This window comes from Aptenodytes patagonicus, chromosome 20 (genome assembly GCF_965638725.1).
Source record: "Aptenodytes patagonicus chromosome 20, bAptPat1.pri.cur, whole genome shotgun sequence".
NCBI classification, from domain to species: Eukaryota; Metazoa; Chordata; class Aves; order Sphenisciformes; family Spheniscidae; genus Aptenodytes; species Aptenodytes patagonicus.
The window spans coordinates 4,098,217-4,119,479 of NC_134968.1; the positions used below are offsets into that span (position 1 = coordinate 4,098,217).

At 43.2% G+C, this 21,263-nt stretch overlaps 1 protein-coding gene across 5 annotated transcripts in view; it reads right to left on the reverse strand.

Annotated features, from left to right (window-relative positions):
- Positions 1-341: 341 nt before the first annotated feature.
- The window catches only part of TLK2 (tousled like kinase 2), a 46,315-nt gene continuing 25,393 nt past the window's right edge, over positions 342-21,263 (reverse strand). For all 5 annotated transcript variants that reach the window (XM_076357047.1, XM_076357046.1, XM_076357050.1 and 2 more), the window contains 12 exons: positions 20,811-20,947; positions 17,168-17,320; positions 13,280-13,346; positions 11,285-11,382; positions 10,867-10,948; positions 9,106-9,197; positions 8,055-8,144; positions 7,394-7,563; positions 5,751-5,889; positions 4,523-4,634; positions 3,433-3,540; positions 342-3,051 (listed from right to left, as the gene is read on the reverse strand). In XM_076357047.1, the coding sequence (XP_076213162.1) occupies positions 2,878-3,051; positions 3,433-3,540; positions 4,523-4,634; positions 5,751-5,889; positions 7,394-7,563; positions 8,055-8,144; positions 9,106-9,197; positions 10,867-10,948; positions 11,285-11,382; positions 13,280-13,346; positions 17,168-17,320; positions 20,811-20,947 (1,422 nt within the window). In that variant the 3' untranslated portion in view covers positions 342-2,877. The remainder of the gene's footprint in view (positions 3,052-3,432; positions 3,541-4,522; positions 4,635-5,750; positions 5,890-7,393; positions 7,564-8,054; positions 8,145-9,105; positions 9,198-10,866; positions 10,949-11,284; positions 11,383-13,279; positions 13,347-17,167; positions 17,321-20,810; positions 20,948-21,263) is intronic.

Genomic DNA, 21,263 nt, shown 5'->3' on the forward strand with positions numbered 1-21,263 from the left:
ACACAAAAAAAAAAGGAGTTTTTTGTGTCCTGAACATATATAGCTTCTTAAGGCAGCTGCTACTCTATTGGAAATGAGGGACAAACCCACCTCGGATGTCCATCTTGATATCCCAGCACAAGATCAATGCCAGTAATTACACAAGACTTGGTACTTTTCAGCAATAGCCTGCGGAGGGAGCGATTCCCCCCTCCGATGCAGAGATCTCGCTGCTCTGAGCTGCTGAATGCAACCTTCCTCCATTCTTCCTCATCTTGTCCCGTGTCACCTCCGCGCGGCCACTGTAAGAGAGCTCGTGCCAATGCTACGAAGAGCAAAACAGTAAGAGCCAAGCAAATCAGTTTCTTAAAACTTATTTTAATATCCATGTCTCATCTGTTGGGTAGAGCCAAAACAGTCTGGCCTGGTTTAAGTTACAAATTCTTCATACACTTTTCTTTAAGTAAATGAACAGTGTGGCAATAGGGTCTGTTATTGGAAGTGAAACCCATATTAACAAGGAAGGTGTCACAGCCAGAATTCTACCAGGGTTCTTCACTGCTATCAGCCCCGGGAAAGGCCAACGCTGTCCCCAGGCCCCTAGATGGGTGTCGCACAGCAGGAATAAATGCATCTGACACAAAACTAATCACACCCACAGAGATAGCACACACTGTATGTCCAAGAAACAACGGGACCGGGGTAGAAAAAACCCTTTTAGAATTCTCCCCGATGTGGACAGACACCAAATCATCAGTTTCAGCAAACAGGATGAAGCATCAACCCTGATTTCGCCTGACGGAGGCTGAATAGACATGTCGAAGCACTGCTTGCTAAACAGTTAACTTCTGGAATAGAGCAGCAGGAATGGAAAGGGCTAAGAAATTATGGCTGAGGATTTAAAGATGCAGTATTTCTTTTCTTTGTTTAAAACACTACAGTTTAGAGACCACCTTAATGCAGCTGCAAGTGAATACATCCAATTAAAAGCCCAAGAGTCACTACAAAAACAGTAATAAAAATCAAAGCGGCAGAGTTCTCCACTTCCCAGGTCCATTGCTTAATTTCAACAGACTCCTCCATTTTCAGTTAACTAGAAGTCCCTGATCAGGTTTAAGCATAATATTTGCAGACAATGGCTTACAATAAGGCAGACAAGTGGTAGTTGTCTCTGAAAGCGTGTGACGGAGAATATCGCTTGCCACGAGAACGCCATTTGGGTACCGAGCACCCCAAACAGCCCACGCGCTGCCGGAGCTGCGGGTACAATCCTGGAGGTGCCGCACAGAGGACAGTCCACACCACGGTGGTCTGGGTATTGGGTTAGGAAGTGTGCACAGGGTAATTTGTTTTTTAAACAACACCCTGGATTGCAGTAGTGCACTGCTCAGCTCCCTCCCGAGACAAACCTTGCTCTTGAACACTGCATCTTTAAATATTTCTGGCTATGAACTCCTGCCACATGTTAGGAGCGCTCCAACCTGGCTGCCACATGTTCAAGTGCTGTGCTTTTTGTGTGTGTTTTCAGTTTTCCTTCAATGTGGGGGGGAAAGGGGGCAGAGCGGGGACAAGAGGCTTGCGTTTCACAGCAGGCAGACTCCAGCTGAAGGTGTAAGACCCCTCCAGGCAGATTATGGAAGGGAGACAAAAATAATAATTAGGGTGTTTGCTCCCTTCAAGAACATTATCTCATTCCCTCTCATTTGAAATCTGATGCAGCGATGGCAGCAAGTTAGGAAAGTCAGCAAGTTTTAAAAGGAAAGTGTTAAGGGAGAGAGGAAGCTTTGCTGCCAAGTCACCTAACTGAGAAGAGCAGACAAATCTTCAGCTCCGGATTTTTGTAACATGAGCAAGATATGTACAGTACTGCGCGAGCACAGATCACACCTGTGATCAACTGAGCTGTGCTCCGATTCTTTCCCGTTCGCTGCCTGCCTTTTCAACAGTCAACAGATATCATGCTCACGAGAGCAGAGAGCACGTCGTGAACATGGCAGGGTGTGTTTTCAAAAAGAACAGCACTTCAAATAAATTAAAAAGGTGCAACCGTTGTGAGAGCTATGAAGCAGCAGCTGAAAACCTTGTGGCAGTCTGAGCTGTGATCCAGCCTGATCACAGGAGATCTATGCAGGCCTGTTCTCCTATGGGCTTCACCGCCCTCCTGAGAAGGTGAATTATTCATAATAATTTCTGCTCCCCAAGGGAGCAGAAAGCTGCACCATCCGCAGAATGGACACTGCCATGAACCTGCTAATACGGGTTTCACTTTGAGACCAGAAAACTGTTTTCTTCAAAAAAATTGTTATTTTTAAAAAACTGAAATTAATTAGGGGTAAAACACTAACTCTAGTGCCATGAACAGGCAGGATCAACTTTTTTCCCCTCCAAAGGGCAAAGAGTCATATACCATCCCCAGCTGAACCTTGGTGCTTCGAGCTTTTCAGGAGATGTTACCTAAACTTTATTAAAAGAAAAAGAACAATGTTTAAATATCAACACTGGACTAGCCCAGTCTTTTTCCAAAGTCCACATTCTTCATATGAAGCACACACGGCGTCCTGGATTCCCCAAGGCTGCATGTTCAGAAGTTCACAGTACATGGAACCATGTCTTTTTGTATTTTCTTGAGTTTCCCCTCCTTGCTCAGAGCAGCCACCCTTTTGTGGTCATTTACTGGATAAACCTCAAGCCATCTCCTATCCACATGGCTTGGCCTAGATGCCGAAGGTTTTCTTGATGAGAGTTGATGTCGTCATGCTCTATGGATGGAAAAAAGCAAGAGAAAAAAAAGCACCTGGTACAGGTTTCTTGAGACCCTTGCGGATTCCTCTATTCCAAAGCTGTTTCTGAAAGTCTTTTTGCCGGTTTCTCAAGCAGTTTTTGGCCTATTACTCTGTCTCAGTTTGAAGAGCTGTTATTGGATGATCCAGAGGTTGATGCAATGGCAGCTCCAGCTGGGCTGCTTGTGGATACAGATTTGCGGATGTGAGGCAGCAAGTACGGGTCACAGGCCAGCTGCTGGACATCTATCCGATCCTCCTTTCGGTAGGCCAAACAACGTCTGATAAATGCCTGCAGATACCCCAAAACGCAGAACAAGAATTAGCAGACGGGCAGAAACAGGAAGCTTTCTTTGACAGATAACTCTTGGGAGCGGGGCCAATCTGACAACCCCAGCGCTGAAATTCCTTCCCCAGTGACCACAGAGACAGCCCAGCTCCTATGCCAGAAGCTCATCTTTTATCAGGAGAAAGCACGGGCAGGGGCACACGCTGCACTCTGTTCAATCCTCAGCCTGACAACTACAACGCAAAGCCACCGACCACTCTGCAGGAGGCAAGCATTAAACACAGAACTCCTGCTGGTTTTAGGGTAACCAAGAGGATGGAACTGCCAGTGCCGATCGCTGACTGACATACACAGTGCGATCAAACTCGCTGCAAGAAGATTTACCTTTGCTTCTGGTGTGACTACTGGCTTTGGAGGGAACTGCACCTCGGTAGCTTTCAGAATTGTGTTCTCCTGCAGAATATCTTGTTGTGACTGGTTGTGACCGAAGGGCTACCAAAAAAAAATGGAAGACAGTTGTTAAAGGTTGGTGACAGGCCTTAAAAAACCCGTAACGCTACTGCTTATCATCACTTGACATCAGCATTTTTCCGGGCAAGAAGCCCATGAATGCTGTGAAGGTGCTACCGATTCCAGCCAGATGAGCAGGACACATTGCTCCCACGCTTAAACTGAACAAAAAGGACCAAGCTGGAACGTGTCTGGGGTGTCTCTGGCTCAGGACGGATCTCCACCTGCTTCCAGACCTTGTAGGTCAGCTTCAGCACGTGCAAGAGGGCCTTCATCTATCTAAGCTGACAGGAGATTCACTTCAATCTTTGCTGGGCTGGTTCCACCATTTGTCTGACTGACAAGACTAAGCAACACAGCATGTTTGTCAGCCCAGGCTTTCACAACACTTGGTTACCAAGGACTTGTGAAAACAGGAGTTGATGGAATCCTTTTCCTGCTCCAACCTATTTCTTCTGTTGTCATAAAACAAATTACCTTTTCTCAGGACAAATCATCTTTTCCTGATCCAGACTCTTCCTTTCCAAAAGCCATCCTAAAAACTTCTAGAGTGGGTCTTTGTACCCACTTTTTTTCCTAAAACACTTGCAGCCATCAAGGAGTACCAGGCTCAACAAAGACGTAGCGCATTAAAAGCATCACAAAACAACGCCAGACCAAGAACCTCAGGTGTCTGGCCCTGAACGATACACTTGTCCTGCCCGTAACGGCCTCAGTGAGAACATGCCCAGTGGAAAGAGATGTTCTGCAGAACATTGCTTCTGAAGGAAGTGCCATGTAGAGCAAAACACAACCTAGTCAATTCTCCCCACTTCATTAGCACGGACTCTGCCTTGGAACTGATGGCAAGGAGACAAGGTGGAAGCACCTTCTAAGCCTGGGGAGGAGAAGGAAGCAGAAGCCAGGGCTGCCTCCCAAAAGGTTTGGGAATCACCACTAAGAAAGGAGTTAAATGCCGCCTTACCTTTCTACCATAGAGACACTGATAGAAGATGACTCCCACTGACCAGACATCAACTTTATTTGAAATCTTTGGAGGTTCTTTCCCAACCACAAAACATTCTGGTGGCAAATACCTGATTAGAAGGAAGTGACAACAGGTTATGAGCAGCATCTCCAAATACTTTCAATAATTTTCTTTAGAAAGGAACTAACAAGCTTCTGTGATCAGATATTGGCTTGGGACTCGAGGGACCCAATCTCATTCCTGTGCGTCTTTGGGCCAAGACCACCAATGCATACCCCTTCTGGGAACAGTGATGCCAAGGACTCTCCAGACACTCATAGTCTGAGCCAGTCAGCTTCTTTTCACCAGAGCACATAAAATAATCCTGTTCTCTTTTATCTTCAGAACTGGTATTTGTTGTTAAAAGGGCTTGACCAACAATTCCACAATAGAATCACACAGCCAAAATACATATTTCTAGAAATACAACCCCAGATGCCACATCCCAGTTAGAGACACTCAGCCTCGCTCAAACTACAGCTAGTTTCATTTTTAGGAACAGAACAAAACTCTACAATACAGAGTGCCTTAACAAATGTTCCTGTACAACTGCTGCCCATAGTGACAGTCCGCAGCTTGGGTAATATCTAGGAATCGCATTCAGCGGCACTCGCAGTAGGTCTTGCTCTCAGCCACGGGTGACGCAGTGACAACACTTGGCACCGAGCATGAAGTACTGCTGAAAACATCTTTCACATGACACTCAAAAGTGAAGTTCTGGCTATAGGCGTTTAAATCTTTTGTAAGAGCTAACCATGGATTTTCACCTCCTCATTTCAGTGGAATACTCTTTCCATCTCCTTGATGTACCTGAATTTCCAAATAGGCATGGTATTCTCCTCCTCCTTGCTTAAACTGTTAGACAGTGCCATTATGGACTGTGAAATAGCAGCAAAGCTCCACTCCAGAGCTCGCTATCTCAGCAGCACGCAGCATATGCAGTTTTTCACCAGACCCTTTGGATAAGGGATGGTTTTCAAATGTATAAACACTAACCCACTGAAAAGTAAAAAGCTGCCAGCCTCAAAAGGAGCCGTGTGACAACAAGAGCAGTTTCCAGGGTCTCAAAGCTCAGTGCCTCAAGCTGTCACAGACAATGGCAGCACATACAGAGCTGACATAGATCCAAAGCTGTTTATAAACTGTTCTTAATCTGCAACTTGCAAGTGTCCCAGGCGACACTTACCAGTAAGTACCAGCCCCCTGCGATGTCAGTTCCATGCCATCAACAGAGTTGTAGCTGTCATCATCCATGATTTTGGAAAGTCCAAAATCTGTGATTTTTATCTCTCCACATGCAGTACCATTGACTAGAAGAATGTTACCTAGACAGAGGAAGGAAACAGCCCCTTAGGATACACATCTAGCAGGAAAAAACAAGAATAAAGTTGTATTGAACTCTGGCACTCTGCACGAGAGGACAAGGAACCTACACAGTGAGCTGCAGCAGCCTGGGGCAGATGTTTTAACACGCAATACCCTGAGCTCCAGAGACAACTCAGCTCCCACCAAGTGCTAGAACTGATCTGTCCATCCTTGAATGACCCAGTGGCCTGACGTTACTTGGAGCCTCCAGGTTTTGAGCCCTATTAGCCAAATGAGCTTGATGCCCATGCTGTTTTGACCCCTCCCCAAAGGTCCCGTTGGAAGGGCAGGTCAAAAAGGAGGATTAAGGAGAGAAGTACACATACACAGTTATGACTCATTCTACCCAGAAGTCCTGACTTGCCCTGGCCTCTCAACAAGCCAGAAACTCTGTCTTTCCTGGCAGTGCTCCCCAGTGGCTTTCTAAGCTCAAAAAGGACAATTACTGCTTAGGCAAGAGTCTTTTACAAATCCATCAAGGATCAAGAAGTCAGATCATCACTGCTTTTCTCAAAGTCTACAATAAAGCAGCAGAATCGTGCGTGATGGCAGTAGATGAATCACAGCTTTAGACAACTGTAGGCAGAGCTCTGCAGCACACTCAGACAACATGAGAACAGTTGGCAGCTGGGGGAAGAAACAGGGTCACGAGAACTAGTGCAACAGCACCACCTCCTGTACAGATTCCTCATGCTGATGCAATAAACCACATCACATACCAGTTACACAATGCTGATGAAGTGCCACCAGTATAGGGAGACAAGCCAGAGATAACTGCCCAAAGAGGTGGCTGAATTTTACTGGACGGGAGGGGGGGGGGGGAAGCTATGTAGCCAATATGCATCACCCCAAAAAAGAGCACTTCCATTTTTCCCCTCATGACTCTGCCCAATGGTAAAGGGAAATCTGCAACATTTGGACAGGACCTTCTACATGGCAGATGTTACTGAATTCAAAGGCAGACCTGAGCAAACACAGTTTGACTGTATGTCCTCAGCTTTGTGAGCTGCCACGCGATATGAAAAAACAAACACTTCCAAGTTAGCTTCTGCCACCAAATTTTCAGGCAGATGATTACAGAAAGAATAAGCCAGAAGAATGGGAACATGAAACACACTAGTAATTATGGGAACCTTTATGAAGCAATAACAGAAGCTCTCAACAGCAGAACACAAGCAGGACATTAAGAAACCAAACACAGACACTTGGTGGTTCAAGGGCTCGTTCTGAACAAGGAGGCTACTTTTTCCGGAATGTTACTTGTTTTATGTTGCAGTTCTGGGAGACAATACCCTTTTCACAGCATGTTCTATGCATTTTAGTTTTTTCCTTGTTGCAAGTTAGTTTTCCCAGACAGCCCTGTCTCCTTTTTGCTGTCTGACCAAAGTAAACTTCCCCATGTTACTTATAACCCATTACCTTTAGTTAGCATCCTTAAGCACGTCAGCTAGCAGCACAGCATACCTGGTTTAAGGTCATAGTGTATGATGGGAGGTTTGATTTCATTTAAGTATTTTAAAGCATTCACAATCTGCATGATAATGGATCGCGCCTCTTTCTCCGACATTAACTTGTGCTGTTTCAGGTAGAAGTCCAGATCATTTCCCTCACAGTATTCTAACACTGTACAAAACCTGAAGGCAAAACAGTAGTTGTTGTAATTAAGGCACCTGACAGAAACCAGATCACTTTGTTATTGCTTGTCTGTAAGACTCACCTATTTGGTCAATATATTAAATTAAGAGTCCTCCAGCCTATTAATCTCTTTCTAAAAATAAGCTACCAGGAGCACAGCCCTCAATGCTCAATAGTACAAAGGTCAGAGATCCCCCATTAAGTGCTAGATCCAGAAGCAGAAAGCTGTATCAGCTGGGGCATTTGCCCAGGCCAACAGAGTAGGATTCACTAGTAAAGCACCACATCTGACATAATACGGCATATTGGTTTGTGAGCCAACGTTTCTAGAACACCAATATATGTTGAAACTGCCTCAGATATCTCTGCAGTACAGTCTGTAACATTGGTGTGGACATTCTCTGGACTCCTGGAAAGTTTTAAGAAACCAAATACTTTGTCTGTAGTGAATGGGTCAAACCAAGTCAAAGGACACAGCAACAAGACTTACGAGTCAGTATCCAGCGAAAAGTAGTCATATAGCTTAACTATTCGAGGATGATCCAGTTCTTTGTGAATTCTGTACTCTCTACACGCATGTCTGAAAATAGGAAAGTCTGAGCATTAGTCATACAAGTGACTTAATTCTAAGTTCTGCAGATAGCGAACCCAGACATACCACACAGCAGTCCAACTTCAATCAAAGCCATGTACATTATTCAGACAGCTTCAGAAAAGGCAAGCAAACAAGAAACTGCGCAGAACAGTTCTTGAGAACCACAGAATCTGAGTGCATCTCAAGCACTGGCAGTATTACAAAATAACTAATCTTGATTAATGGTAGTGCTTGCCAAAATAGAACAACCTCATAATAAATTGTTAAGGGATCCAAGATAGCTGAATACAAAAATCAGCAAGTTCTAGAAAAATTCCATGATGCTCAACAGCCCAACTTCCAGGCTTCAAATTCAGCTTAGTTTGTCCCAGTGACTTGTCGGGGAATTAAGATCACATCTTTATCTTTGAAGCTTTGTCGAGAAGGCTTGGCTGCCACTCTGCAGAGCTTATCTAATCTACGGCATTAGGGAGCAAGTGTCACCAACACCAAAAGGCTTCCTGTACCTCCCTTCTAGGCCATGACATACCTATAGTCCTAATCATCTGTGAAAGGATTAAGTATTCTAGGAAACAAAGGGAAGGGGAAGGCTTTCAGGGAGCACAATGCAGGTGTGTACCTGGAAGATGGTCACGAACAACTGTTTCCCGCAAGAGCGGAGCTTAGACATTTCAGAGAGAAGCCACTTTAATGCTTTCTTCATAGAGCACTACTGGTGCTTTAAAACCTTGTGCCGTAGTGCTTATACAAAACTCTGTGTGTGTGCGCACACGTTTAAAACATTTCTAATCTGACCATAACTTTTGCAAGTAGCTACTGGGACAGAGAGTGGCTTTTGAAATGTGGCAAAACACATGAAAAAACTGGCAGCCTGTTCACAGGCACTGGATAACCAAATACAGGAGGAGTTTGGAAACATGGCTGTCTGCTTTACAGCCTTACTTACTTGTGATAGTTTTCTTTCTTCTCATCTCTCCAGTTTTTATTTAACTGGTGTATTTTCACAGCTACATATCTCTGTTCTGTTAAATCAAATGCCTGCAGAGAGAAGAGCTGAAAATCAGTAGGAATCACAACTTCAAGTTAATACTGCAAAAGCGGACAAGCTCTAACAAACCGATATCCCCACCCAGGAAATCAGCATTACGACATACTGAGTGAAGAGCAAACCCACATTTTGATGTAATTAGTTTCACTAATGAAACCAAGCAACTCTGGAAACAATTGAGTATTCTGTGCTTTGATCTGACCTTCCCTATGGGATCTAACTAATGCCGCATTTATTCTGACATTTTACCACCAGAGCTGCAATAGGATCAGAAAGGCCAAATTACCAAAATATAGTCAGTTAATCACACTGGGAAAGACCCTGCCATTATTCGCCCACGCCACCTAACTCATTTTCTACACTCAGTTAAAAAAACCCCAAAACATACAGAGGATTTTTAATGCTTTGTTTCACACTGGTAGCTCAGCTCTCCATCTTGGAGCAAAATGTTTCAGCTTATTTAGAAGCTGGAGAATTCAATGACAGAACTGTGTAAATCTTGTGCTGTGTTTTTCCCTTCCAGTTTCTTGCTATTTAGGCAGTCTTTAAAGAACAGACCACTGGAATTGTGCTCTTGGAGAAATGCAGATATCTTTTACCTTGTTTGAGAGCAGCAACAGCTAATAATTTTTAGGATGGGGCAAAATCTTATTGTAAGCAGACAAGGATAAACTGTGTCCATCTCAAAAGTTGTATACTTAACTCCTAACGCTTAATAGATTGGCCAAGACCCTGGAGAAGAAGGGCTAAGCATTTGTTTTAATAACATAGTTACAACTCTTAAGGGTGGTCAGGTATGAAGCATTCATAACCCCCTGCTTTCATCTCCGGAGCCAAGGCTTTCTACTTAGTCAGCAAAGCCTTCAAAGAGCAATTCAGAATACTTACATGCAGATCACACTCTTTTTTCACTACCTGAGCAGTCTAGCCCCCCGGTTTAGATATCTATTGCTGTACTGCATCAAAATAATAAATCACCGTGAAGTATCCAGTATTTGCATTGGCATAGTTATTTTCATTCTAGCCAAATTCAACATGAATTAAGAACTACTGGGTACAGATGGGGAATATTTAGAACTGAAAAGGCTCTAAGCATAATAGTCAAATAGGAAATATCAAAGTATCACAGGTCTTGGCCATGCAAGAGTGCTGACACACAAGTAATCCTCAGTTCCAAGGAAGTCCCAAGACTACACACACACAGAGTCCACTACTTCAGGTGTAAAATGAAGACACAAGAAAAAAGCCTTCTACCCCCAGGAAACAAAGGCTTTGCTCTTATTATTGGAGCTATTTTCTCTTATTTACAGTGACGTTCAGACTTGCTATGCCATCTCAATAAAACTTTGCTACTTAAGGTTGTATGTAGCACTTGAAGAAACAAGTGGTTTGCTTCTCTGTCTTGACAAAACTTGCAGACTTGGTGCAACATTTTCTTTCAACATGTATTTGCAGGAAATCTGACCTCTGAGGACAAGGGCAGAACCTAAAAATCTCAAGCCTGCTGTCTAATGCAAGCCAGATGCAACATGTGCTTTGTCCTCCCTTCTTCCCTCCACAACCACACACGCCATTGAGAAAACAAGTGTAAAAATTCTGCTTACTGCAATATTTCATTGCAGATTCAGATTACATCACAGATTGCTTCTTCAAATTTACCTTATATACTTCACTGAAGCCGCCTCTACCCAGAAGATGTAGCAACAAATACCTATCATTTAGCGTTGGATGGTCTTTAAATCTGGCGAGAAAGACACAGTTTAAGAACACTGACAGAAATAATGCAATCTACTGTACAATAAATTACACCTACTACACAGCTTAGAAACAACGTTTGTATATTAAGACAGAAAAATATTAAAACTGTGTTAACAACTGACAGATTTGATACTATTTGATCACTTTGCACTGATGAAAGACTATATAATGGTACCTTGATGCACTTGGAAGCCTTTGTCTTACATGAACTTCAAGTTACATCACCATGTCAATTTAAAAAAGATTAAGTGTTTCCCATTATGAAGGGGACAAATAAAAAATTGTTATAGGTTCTTGTCCCTGAATCCCATGTGCTTACTGTGAGTTATCTTCATTGTGTATCCTTTTCAATTCCCTGATATGTAGATTTCTAACCCTCTCTAGCCGTTCCAACTCTGCTTGGATCTCTGCTTCTTCCTGCACAAGGAAAAACCAAAAGGAAAACACAACACTGTGTAAGATAGTGAGTGCAGTTAGCATTTCCACCTGATTTACCGAAACACAATGTAATTCCACTTGTGAAGAAGTTACTGGTAAACAACTTGTTTGGAAGATTAGAGAGATGGTTATAGTCAACTAAGAGTCAGGTGGAAGGTGACAGGAATGAAAACTGGGCAGTTTTGTTTACACCTACACACAGACAGGAGCAGACATATCTTTACACCTTCTTGTTTTTAACATTTTCTGTAATTAAGAAGCATTGTAGCTGTGGTCCTGTTCCTTCCCTGATTAAGTGCTATGCAGCTGGTTTTGTAGGAACTCAGCCTCTGCTGGGACAAGAGAAAGAAGACAGCCCTCAGAAGTAAGTACAGGGATGTCATGATGCCACATGGGGATGGCATCCAGAGAGGATGAAGAATGTGAAAGGACAACACGTGGTCCTACTAAAGGTAAGCGGTAGAACAGGTCAGGGTGTAACTTAGTGCCATGTGGAAGTTTTGAGATACTGTTTAGAGAGTTGGAAGTTCTCGTGCCCTCAAACACGACACTAGAATTCACATCACTGTGGACAGGGTTGCAAACCTCAATTAAAACGTGCGCCTTGAGCAGTATTATTTGGCATATACGACTCAAGGGACATAGTTACCCATTTGTCTTGTGACTCTGTTCCTTCCCTTCTCAACTTGTTCTATTTTTAGGCACAAAGAATGAGCCAGTTTCCAAAAGTGGAGAAGGATAAGCACAGCTTCAGACAATGCCACGATCCGAGAACATTACTTCATTTTCCATTAAGGTCCATTTCCAAACAGATTCCTCTGTTCCAGGGTGGCACACTACATGCCAGCACAGATGGACCCGCAGTTAATCCACTCTAGCAATGCGGAAGCTGTAGAGCAAGCATGCCTTTAGCATACTCCTGCCCATATCACTTATCTTTGCTCACAGGTCAATAAAACACAATGGGCAGAGTGCCAGCGGATTCCATGTGTGCATTAACTTTCCCTTGCCACTGAAAATAACAAGGAGTACAGTAGCATTAATGAGGCCTTGCATTCAACTCGTGTGTCAAGGTTACAGGAAAAACTAAGTGTAGTTTTTCTCAGGCACCACCTGAGAAAAGAAGGGGGACTCCAGCAACGCATTTACATGCTTCCTCTTTGTTTCATATGGGAAAGAAAACTCTTTGGCCTTAGCAGAGATCACAGCTAACCATGAAATGGCAGAAGATATCTATTTTTTTTCAGTACTTTATCTGTTGAAATGCCCCAGAAAACTTATTTACAGGTTATAGCAACCACTTTAAAAGGTAACCAACAGCTTATCGAATTATAACCTCACTTGCAGGTACAGCTCCTACAGAAGCCAATGTATTTGAAAATAAACGTGCATTACAACTATCTAAACAGTACTAGTTTCCAAAAGCCCAAGAGATTTTATTGGACTGTTACTGATAATGCTGGTTACTCGATATCGCAAAGAAATGGGAAAGTCAATGATGGCTGCAGTTTTTGTTGTATTCTTATAATTTTCTTCCCTTGGCCCGTTCCTTCTTGTTCGCCCATATTAGACACATACAGAGCCCAGCACTAGGCAGGTCATAGTGACAGAATAAGATGCACCAAAACAGTGGAACTCCCTGCATGAAATTGTAACTGTAAGGACACGTAAATCTATTTATTGAAGCAAAGAACATCTTTCCTGAATACCACTGCCTTGGAAAAAATTATTACAAAATCCTGGCCATCCCCTTCAAGCAACAAAAACCTCTCAATTATCAAACAAGCAGTAGTGACCTCTACAGAGAAATGCTATTGTTCATAGAACACTGAACCAAAAAACCTACCTAAAAGCCTTTTCTGCAGATAGTTCTTACCTTTTTAAGATGACCTAGTCGGAGTTTGAAGATTTCTTCCTGTTCGTGGTATTCTGCTAACGTTAACCTGCATAGAAGAGATAGATCCAATGCATCAGGTTTCAACGCATGTGATAAAGTGAACAGTCTGCAGAATACCCATCTCCAGTGGAAGTGACAACTACGCAGAGTATGTCAACAGCCAGCAGGAAATTTCTTAGGTAAACTCTGCAATCTATTTTTTTTTTTAATAATCAATCTAAAGGAGACCAAAAGCTTAAACCTTGATAAAGCACGTATTAATTTCAAATCCAAGTCCCTAATAACACCTATTTAGGCTAGTGACTGACTTTTAACAAAGAAAGCTAAACCATAATCCAAATATGGAACACTGAAGCACAAGTATTCCACATCTTATTTTTCCATTTAAAGTTTGCTTTACGGATTCATTTTCAAGTTTTTCTTTGTAATAAAAGCTGGATAATTCAACCCAGCTATTCACTCCGGGACTAGCAGTACACCTGGCCACAGAGCCACTGCAAACAGAGCAATGACCTGGGATTCAGAACTTTTTCCCTGTTCCAGGCTCTGCGAAGTGGCTTCCAGGGAAACCTCGGGAAATTTACTTCACCTTACCATATCTTTGACCTCATGTGTAGTTAGGAGAAGCAATGGATAAGGGGAATCATCCCCATTTTATTGATGGTAAGTGATGTGCAAAGTTTCCATCCTAGGTGGCTCGTCAAAAAAAGTTTCATCATGTTTTCGGTGTCTTTTATAGCCAAAGTGTGCCATGTAGAACAGAGGCAAAGCACAGCCTTACACTAAAATAATGACAGATCCCATCACTTGTGAAGTGTAATGATGTGCTGAGATCTTTAAGGTTAGAAAAATGAATCGTTAGATTAATTTTCTCACTACTACCAACAAGGAGTTTGGTAAAAGCATCATGCATGCGAACATAAAGCTATGAAGCCCATATCAACTGCATCTGTTTACTTTGTAAACAATATATGCACGTGACAGCATATAAATATCTTTTTTGAACCTAAATTGAATTCAAAGTGTATCCCAGGAGGATTCCTGTTGCAGCAGTTGTGCCCTGCATAGTACTTAGTACAAAGGTTAGTGTATGAGGTCTCCACAGCATCAATACCACAACTAGTTTCAAGAGGGGACCGAGTCCTATGCCTGTGCAGGGCTGTGGGACTGTACAGTAAATGAGCTCACTGTCCGGTAAATAAGAGGAGGCAGTATTCAGCTGATTAAGTGCTCATCTTGAAATGCCCCAACTTCTCTCCACTGTTGATAATGCAGAGGGTCCGCATAGTTGAAGTAAGTGCTAAAGCAGTTGTTAGCTGATAAAACTCACAAGCCAAGTTCCCTTTGAAAGAATCTCAACCATAAGGAACTGCTTATTACAAATTAAAGATACATACAAGACACAGCTGGTACCATAAATGTTTACATGTTGTCTCATTTCATATAAAAGCATGCTAATTCACACATACCCCAGCCTCCCCCGACAGCCTGAATTTTAATTATTAATTATTATAATGAATCTAATACTGATTAGATTCAGCTAATCTAAAAGACAGTCCCAAAAGTTTAGGCCTTTGGTTGGTGTTGCTGTATAAGGAATAAAGAGACAATTGAATAAACCAGCAACAAGCTTTCCAGATATTCTTGTGCACAAATGAAATACAGGGCTAAACACCAACAGTCTACTCATTAAGCAAGAGATGTAATGAGTACCACCAGGCTAACATTGCCCAAAATAGCTGCCTGTTAGCAGCAAGCATTACAAAAATCAAGGGGGCTCTAAGACAAACACTGCCCTGTTTTGCAGAAACATACTTGAAATTCACTACTTCTAGCGCAGCTGAAGACTCTAAGGTTACCCAAGCTGCCCTAACAAACCTCAAAAAGCCCCAGCAGATTAATCTTCCAGAATGAAAATCTTTTTCTCATTCACAGGCTAGAAACTAGTTTCAGGAGAGCACGTTTAAATTTGCATCATGGGACCGTCCTCTCCTTTTTAAGACACAGCAACAACCATGAACCAAAGAGGAACCAAAAATCAAATGAAGGAATTTGGCTGTCCGCTTCTCATTCAACTTTCAGGAACATTTATATTCAACTTGCCTAAAAGACAGCCTCTGTAAGAATTCCACACGGAAAAAACCTCCCTCCAAAAAATCAGAAGATTTTGTACCTGATACACATCTCCAACAAACGCGTTTACAGGATAACTAATGATTAAGCAAGTAGTCAGTCAGTACAGTTGCTTCAGCTGACTTGCAAAAACAATGTTTTCATAAGCTAAAACACTCCACACGAACCACATCCATACACTGGCAAGCAGTTTTTATCAAGAACGCCACAAGAAGCTCTTCTAAACCACAAAGATAAAACCCTGAAATGTATCAGTGAAGAAAGATAAACCAGCAAGAAACACAGAGAAAAAGACCTGGTAGCACAAAAAGGCTTACTAGCAAACCCAGGTAAAGCTAGATTACATCAAGGCAGGCTCACAACACAGGCAGAAGCTCACTAGGTATCACAGACATTATCATGATTTCCAGGCACATCACGACCTGTGCCGCCATGTCTGCAGAATAAGCCACACTACAGCTGCACCAGTCTGCTGGGGAAAAACATCCCTGCAGAAATGGGGAAAGCAGTCATCCTGTCCCTTAGAAGTGAAAGGTTACCACAATGAACAGCAACGCTTCCAGATATCCACGCACAGACTTTCAATTTACTTCTCCAAACTCAAATGCTGCAATGCAGAAGGAGGTCTTTAAAGCTTTATTTAGTTGTTTTTAAGCTCACTTGGCCAGAACGAGGGGTAAATGTCTCTATTCAAGATACTTATTTGCACACAGTGCCCTCCAATACAATACACCTGATCAGCATCCTATTTGGGGGCACCGCCCTGGTTGCTGAGAGCACCCTGAATACCACAATTCACCCAGTCATGTGCCACCTCTGCTGTGACTGCAAAAGGCAGTGGGAGCTTTTGCTTCACATGCACTTTTAAAGATCAAGACCAAGAATTCAAAGGGCTCCAGGAACTTTGAGGTCAAGTCATGCCCAGGAGATTTAATAGTGCAAAAAGAAAAGTGTCATTGAGAGTTATGGTATTAGCCAACAGCAATAAAATGAAAACTGTAAAGGAAACTGGTAGAAGGTAACAGAAGGTCTCTGACTTAACGTATTTCCAACTCACAACAACTTCCCAAAAAATAATGTTCTAAATTTCTTGTGAGACACAGCTTTCCTCTCTAAGAATATCAGTAACTTCAACAGAGGTAGGGAGAAAAAAAAAAATCTTCTTTAAGAAGAAAGAGTAGCACTTCAACTACCTTCCCATTTCCCTGACTCGGTTATCTGCGAAGGACTGCTTTGGAGATACAGGTCAATGCTTAATGCACTGTCCTTATGGAGAGCATCTTTTTTCTTCAGTATACCAAATTAATTGTTTGAAAAGCCTCACCAGAAAGCACATGGAAATAAAAGCTTCTAAATGTGTATGATTTTTTTTTTCCTTAAAAAAAACGCACCACGTATCATACAGAGATACCAAAATCAATCTGAAGTTGCAACACTTAAGACAGACACCACTTTTCAAACTTGACGCAACAGGAATACTGAAAAAGTTACTGCATTCAAAAAAAATTAAGCTCATACAAAGTCTGGACTCGGCAATGATCCTTGTTTTACTCCAATGAAAACTATTTAGAACTGCAGCCAGATGTTGCTGAATGCCAGGCTAGTTCCACAATATTCATTTGTGCACAGAGTGAAGCCTAGAGGCAAGGGCAAGATTCCATTTCCCAGTAGATATTTTGTGCTCTAATCAAAGCATGCAGCTTTGCAACGCACCAAGAAGGCCACGTAACCTACGTTTCATTTTCTGCTCCATTGGTCTTGTTCTTGCGCTGCTTCTGCTCATTGCTTGCTGGAGGGGTCTGTCCCATTGCAGGTGGCTTCCGTTTTGCTAACATTTTTCGTTGTCTTTCTATTTCTTCCCGCTGGGAATTTATCCTTTCCTGTTGCCTGGAAAGAAGAAAGTAGAAAAAGCATGAAGCAGATAACTAATGGTATGTATTCGGTTGTCTTCAGCATCTGCTCTTAACAGGTTAGAGCAACAAATTTCAAATCAGTTGTACTTGTAAGATTAGTAACAAAATATTTTTGTACAGAAAAGGGGGATGTGCCAAACATTATGACTCAGATTTTTTTAAAGGTATTTTTACATAAAAGGGGATTCTTTTCCTGGCCCACAGAAACCTTTCAGTAAGTGAAAGGTTTTATTCATGCAGAGGATATCCAAAACCAAGGAGCTGCTAACCTCATGGAAAACCTAGGGATCCATGGTAAGTCACTAACTTTCCACACACTTTTTCCTAGAAGGCTCTGTTCTAATCTCACTTTCCTGTTAAAACTATTCCTGAAGTCTGGCGCTGTCTGAGAAAGTACCCTTATACTTCAGGGGTACAGCTAAACTATCCTTAGTTCTTGAAATATAACCAACACCATTCCTAATTTCACTAAGAAAACAGTCTCTCCTCCAAGATAAAAAGACTATCTTAAAACTTTTTACAGTAATGGGAGTAATGGGAGGCAGTCCTCAAGGGCAAAGGAGTCCAGGAAGGCTGGACATTCTTCAAGAAGGAAATCTTAAAGGCACAGGAGCAGGCCGTCCCCATGTGCCGAAAGATGAGCCAGCGGGGAAGACGACCGGCCTGGCTGAACAGAGAGCTTTGGCTGGAACTCAGGAAAAAAGGAGAGTTTATGACCTTTGGAAGAAGGGGCAGGCCACTCAGGAGGACTACAAGGATGTCGTGAGGTTATGCAGGGAGAAAATTAGAAGGGCCAAAGCCCAACTAGAACTTAAACTTGCTACTGCAGTAAAAGACAATAAAAAATGTTTCTATAAATACATTAGCAACAAAAGGAGGGCTAAGGAGAATCTCCATCCTTTATCGAATGCAGGGGGAAACATGGTGACAAAGGATGAGGAAAAGGCTGAGGTACTTAATGCCTTCTTTGCCTCAGTCTTTAGTAGTAAGACCAGTTGTTCTCTGGGTACCCAGTCCCCTGTGCTGGGAGACAGGGACAGGGAGCAGAATGAAGCCCCCATAATCCAAGGGGAAATGGCTAGTGACCTGCTACACCACCTAGATAAACACAAGTCTATGGGGCTGGATGGGATCCACCCAAGGGTACTGAGGGAGCTGGCAGAAGTGCTCACCAAGCCACTTTCCATCCTTTATCAGCAGTCCTGGCTAACCAGGGGGAGTCCCAGTTGACTGGAAGTTAGCAAATGTGACGCCCATCTACAAGAAGGGCCAGAAGGAGGATCTGGGGAACTACAGGAAAACTACTGACCTCAATGCTGGGGAAGGTTATGGAGCAGATCATCTTGAGTGTCATCACGTGGCACATACAGGACAACCAGGTGATCAGGCCCAGTCAGCATGGGTTTATGAAAGGCAGGTCCTGCTTGACTAACCTGATCTCCTTCTATGACAAGATGACCCACCTAGTGGATGAGGGAAAGGCTGTGGATGTGGTCTACCTGGACTTCAGTAAAGCCTTTGACACCGTTTCCCAGAGCATTCTCCTGGAGAAACTGGCTGCTCATGGCTTGGACAGCCGTACTCTTTGCTGGGTAAAAACCTGGCTGGATGGCCAGGCCCAAAGAGTTGTGGTGAATGGAGTTCAATCCAGTTGGCAGCTCGTCACAAGTGGTGCTCCCCAGGGCTCAGTTTTGGGGCCAGTTTTGTTTAATATCCTTATCAATGATCTGGACGCAGGGATCGAGTGCACCCTCAGTCAGTTTGCAGACGACACCAAGTTGGGCGGGAGTGTTGATCTGCTCGAGGGTAGGAAGGCTCTGCAGAGGGACCTGGACAGGCTGGATGGATGGGCCCAGGCCAACTGTATAAGGTTCAACAAGGCCAAGTGCCAGGTCCTGCACTTGGGTCACAACAACCCCATGCAGCGCTACAGGCTTGGGGAAGAGTGGCTGGAAAGCTGCCTGGCGGAAAAGGACCTGGGGGTGCTGGTCGACAGCCGGCTGAACATGAGCCGGCAGTGTGCCCAGGCGGCCAAGAAGGCCAATGGCATCCTGGCCTGTATCAGAAATAGTGTGGCCAGCAGGAGTAGGGAAGTGATGGTGCCCCTGTACTTGGCACTGGTGAGGCCGCACCTCGAATACTGTGTTCAGTTTTGGGCCCCTCACTACAAGAAGGACGTCGAGGTGCTGGAGCGTGTCCAGAGAAGGGCAACGAAGCTGGTGAAGGGTCTGGAGCACAAGTCTGATGAGGAGCGGCTGAGGGAACTGGGGTTGTTCAGCCTGGAGAAAAGGAGGCTGAGGGGAGACCTCATCGCTCTCTACAACTACCTGAAAGGAGGTTGTAGCGAGGTGGGGGTCGGTCTCTTCTCCCAAGTAACAAGCAATAGGACAAGAGGAAATGGCCTCAAGTTGTGCCAGGGGAGGTTTAGATTGGGTATTAGGAAATATTTCTTCACTGAAAGGCTTATCAAGCATTGGAACAGGCTGCCCAGGGAAGTGGTTGAGTCACCATCCCTGGAGGTGTTTAAAATACATGTAGATGTGGTGCTTAGGGACATGGTTTAGTGGTGGACTTGGTAGTGTTAGGTTAATAGTTGGACTTGATGATCTTAAAGGTCTTTTCCAACCTAAACAATTCTATGATTCTAGTAAAAGCACTCTTGAAATTTCAAGTCTAAATGCCTTGAGCATTTACATACTTAATTCACTTTTTAAAAGAGACTGATACTGCAGGTAAATATTCCAGAAGTATTTCTTCCACGTCTTACAGCACAAACTAAGGAGGAATTATAAAGTCCTTAATCTGCGCCTAACAAGAGCTGCACCTCCCTATCAGACTACAGAGAAACAATATGATTTTAAAGGATCACACAGAGCTCTCTCTAATGCAATTAATTTGTCAAGTCCTACTTAAGGTCTAGGCCAGGTGGGAATTTACTGGATATTTCCATTAACATCCTGCATAAAAGGGTCTCTGATCTTCATTTCCAGGTTTCTGCAGCCCCTTTGATCACTGTTACCAGGAGGCAAAAAGAGTTAAATAGTGTGGATTTTCTCTTTTAAGCTTCTCTACTTTAAAAAAGAAAAGGAGCTAATTAGCCTTCCTTGACTAATATATGCAACTATGCAAATCAAATTGATTGACTCAAGATACATGTGGGAATTTGGTCCACCTCTCTACCCTAAGCACTGCATAGCCAGGTAGGTGCACTGAGAATACCCAACAGGGCAGCCTACTGCTTTCCAACCCAGAGGTCAACTCAGTTTCAAGACACTGGAGGTTTAAGTGGAAACATATTTCTTACTTCAATGCGAAAACGTTCCCCATTGTCAGTAGCTGAGTTTCTATCTGATCCTTTCATGCATCAGTCACACCATTCTCACATTTTGACATGCAAGACATCACACACAACTGCTTAGTTTTTTCGTCTCTGCCTCTGAAGTTAAAGACAACTCTGTCCTCACTTGATGAGGTTCTGGAAGGCATAGCCATCCGTCCACTGCTCGGTGAAAGATGCCCCGTGCCGCACGGTAGTGAAGTGACCTAGCCTCAATCGATCCTGCATGCTCTTATCTCTGCATGCCATCTTCTCCTGCTTTGACTGAAAACAAAACAAAATACATGTTAAAATATAAGCCATAAATCAGCAGCAAAGAGCTATGCTGTGTTTTATATCACTACCAATTCTTACCACTTTTCATTGTTTCAGCAGTGTTCATCTGAAACCCAGCTGAAAATCGTTGACCGAATTATTGCTGGTGCTTCACACTGGTCTGACAGGCACTTGTTTGACTGCCTCCTTTCTGACATTTCAGCCTCACCTTTCCTTCCCCATTACTGCTTGGGCAGCTCACCCATTCTATCCTCAGTTGAAATCAGTCCAGCGGTAGGATTAAAACTATCCCTTTGTATCAGTA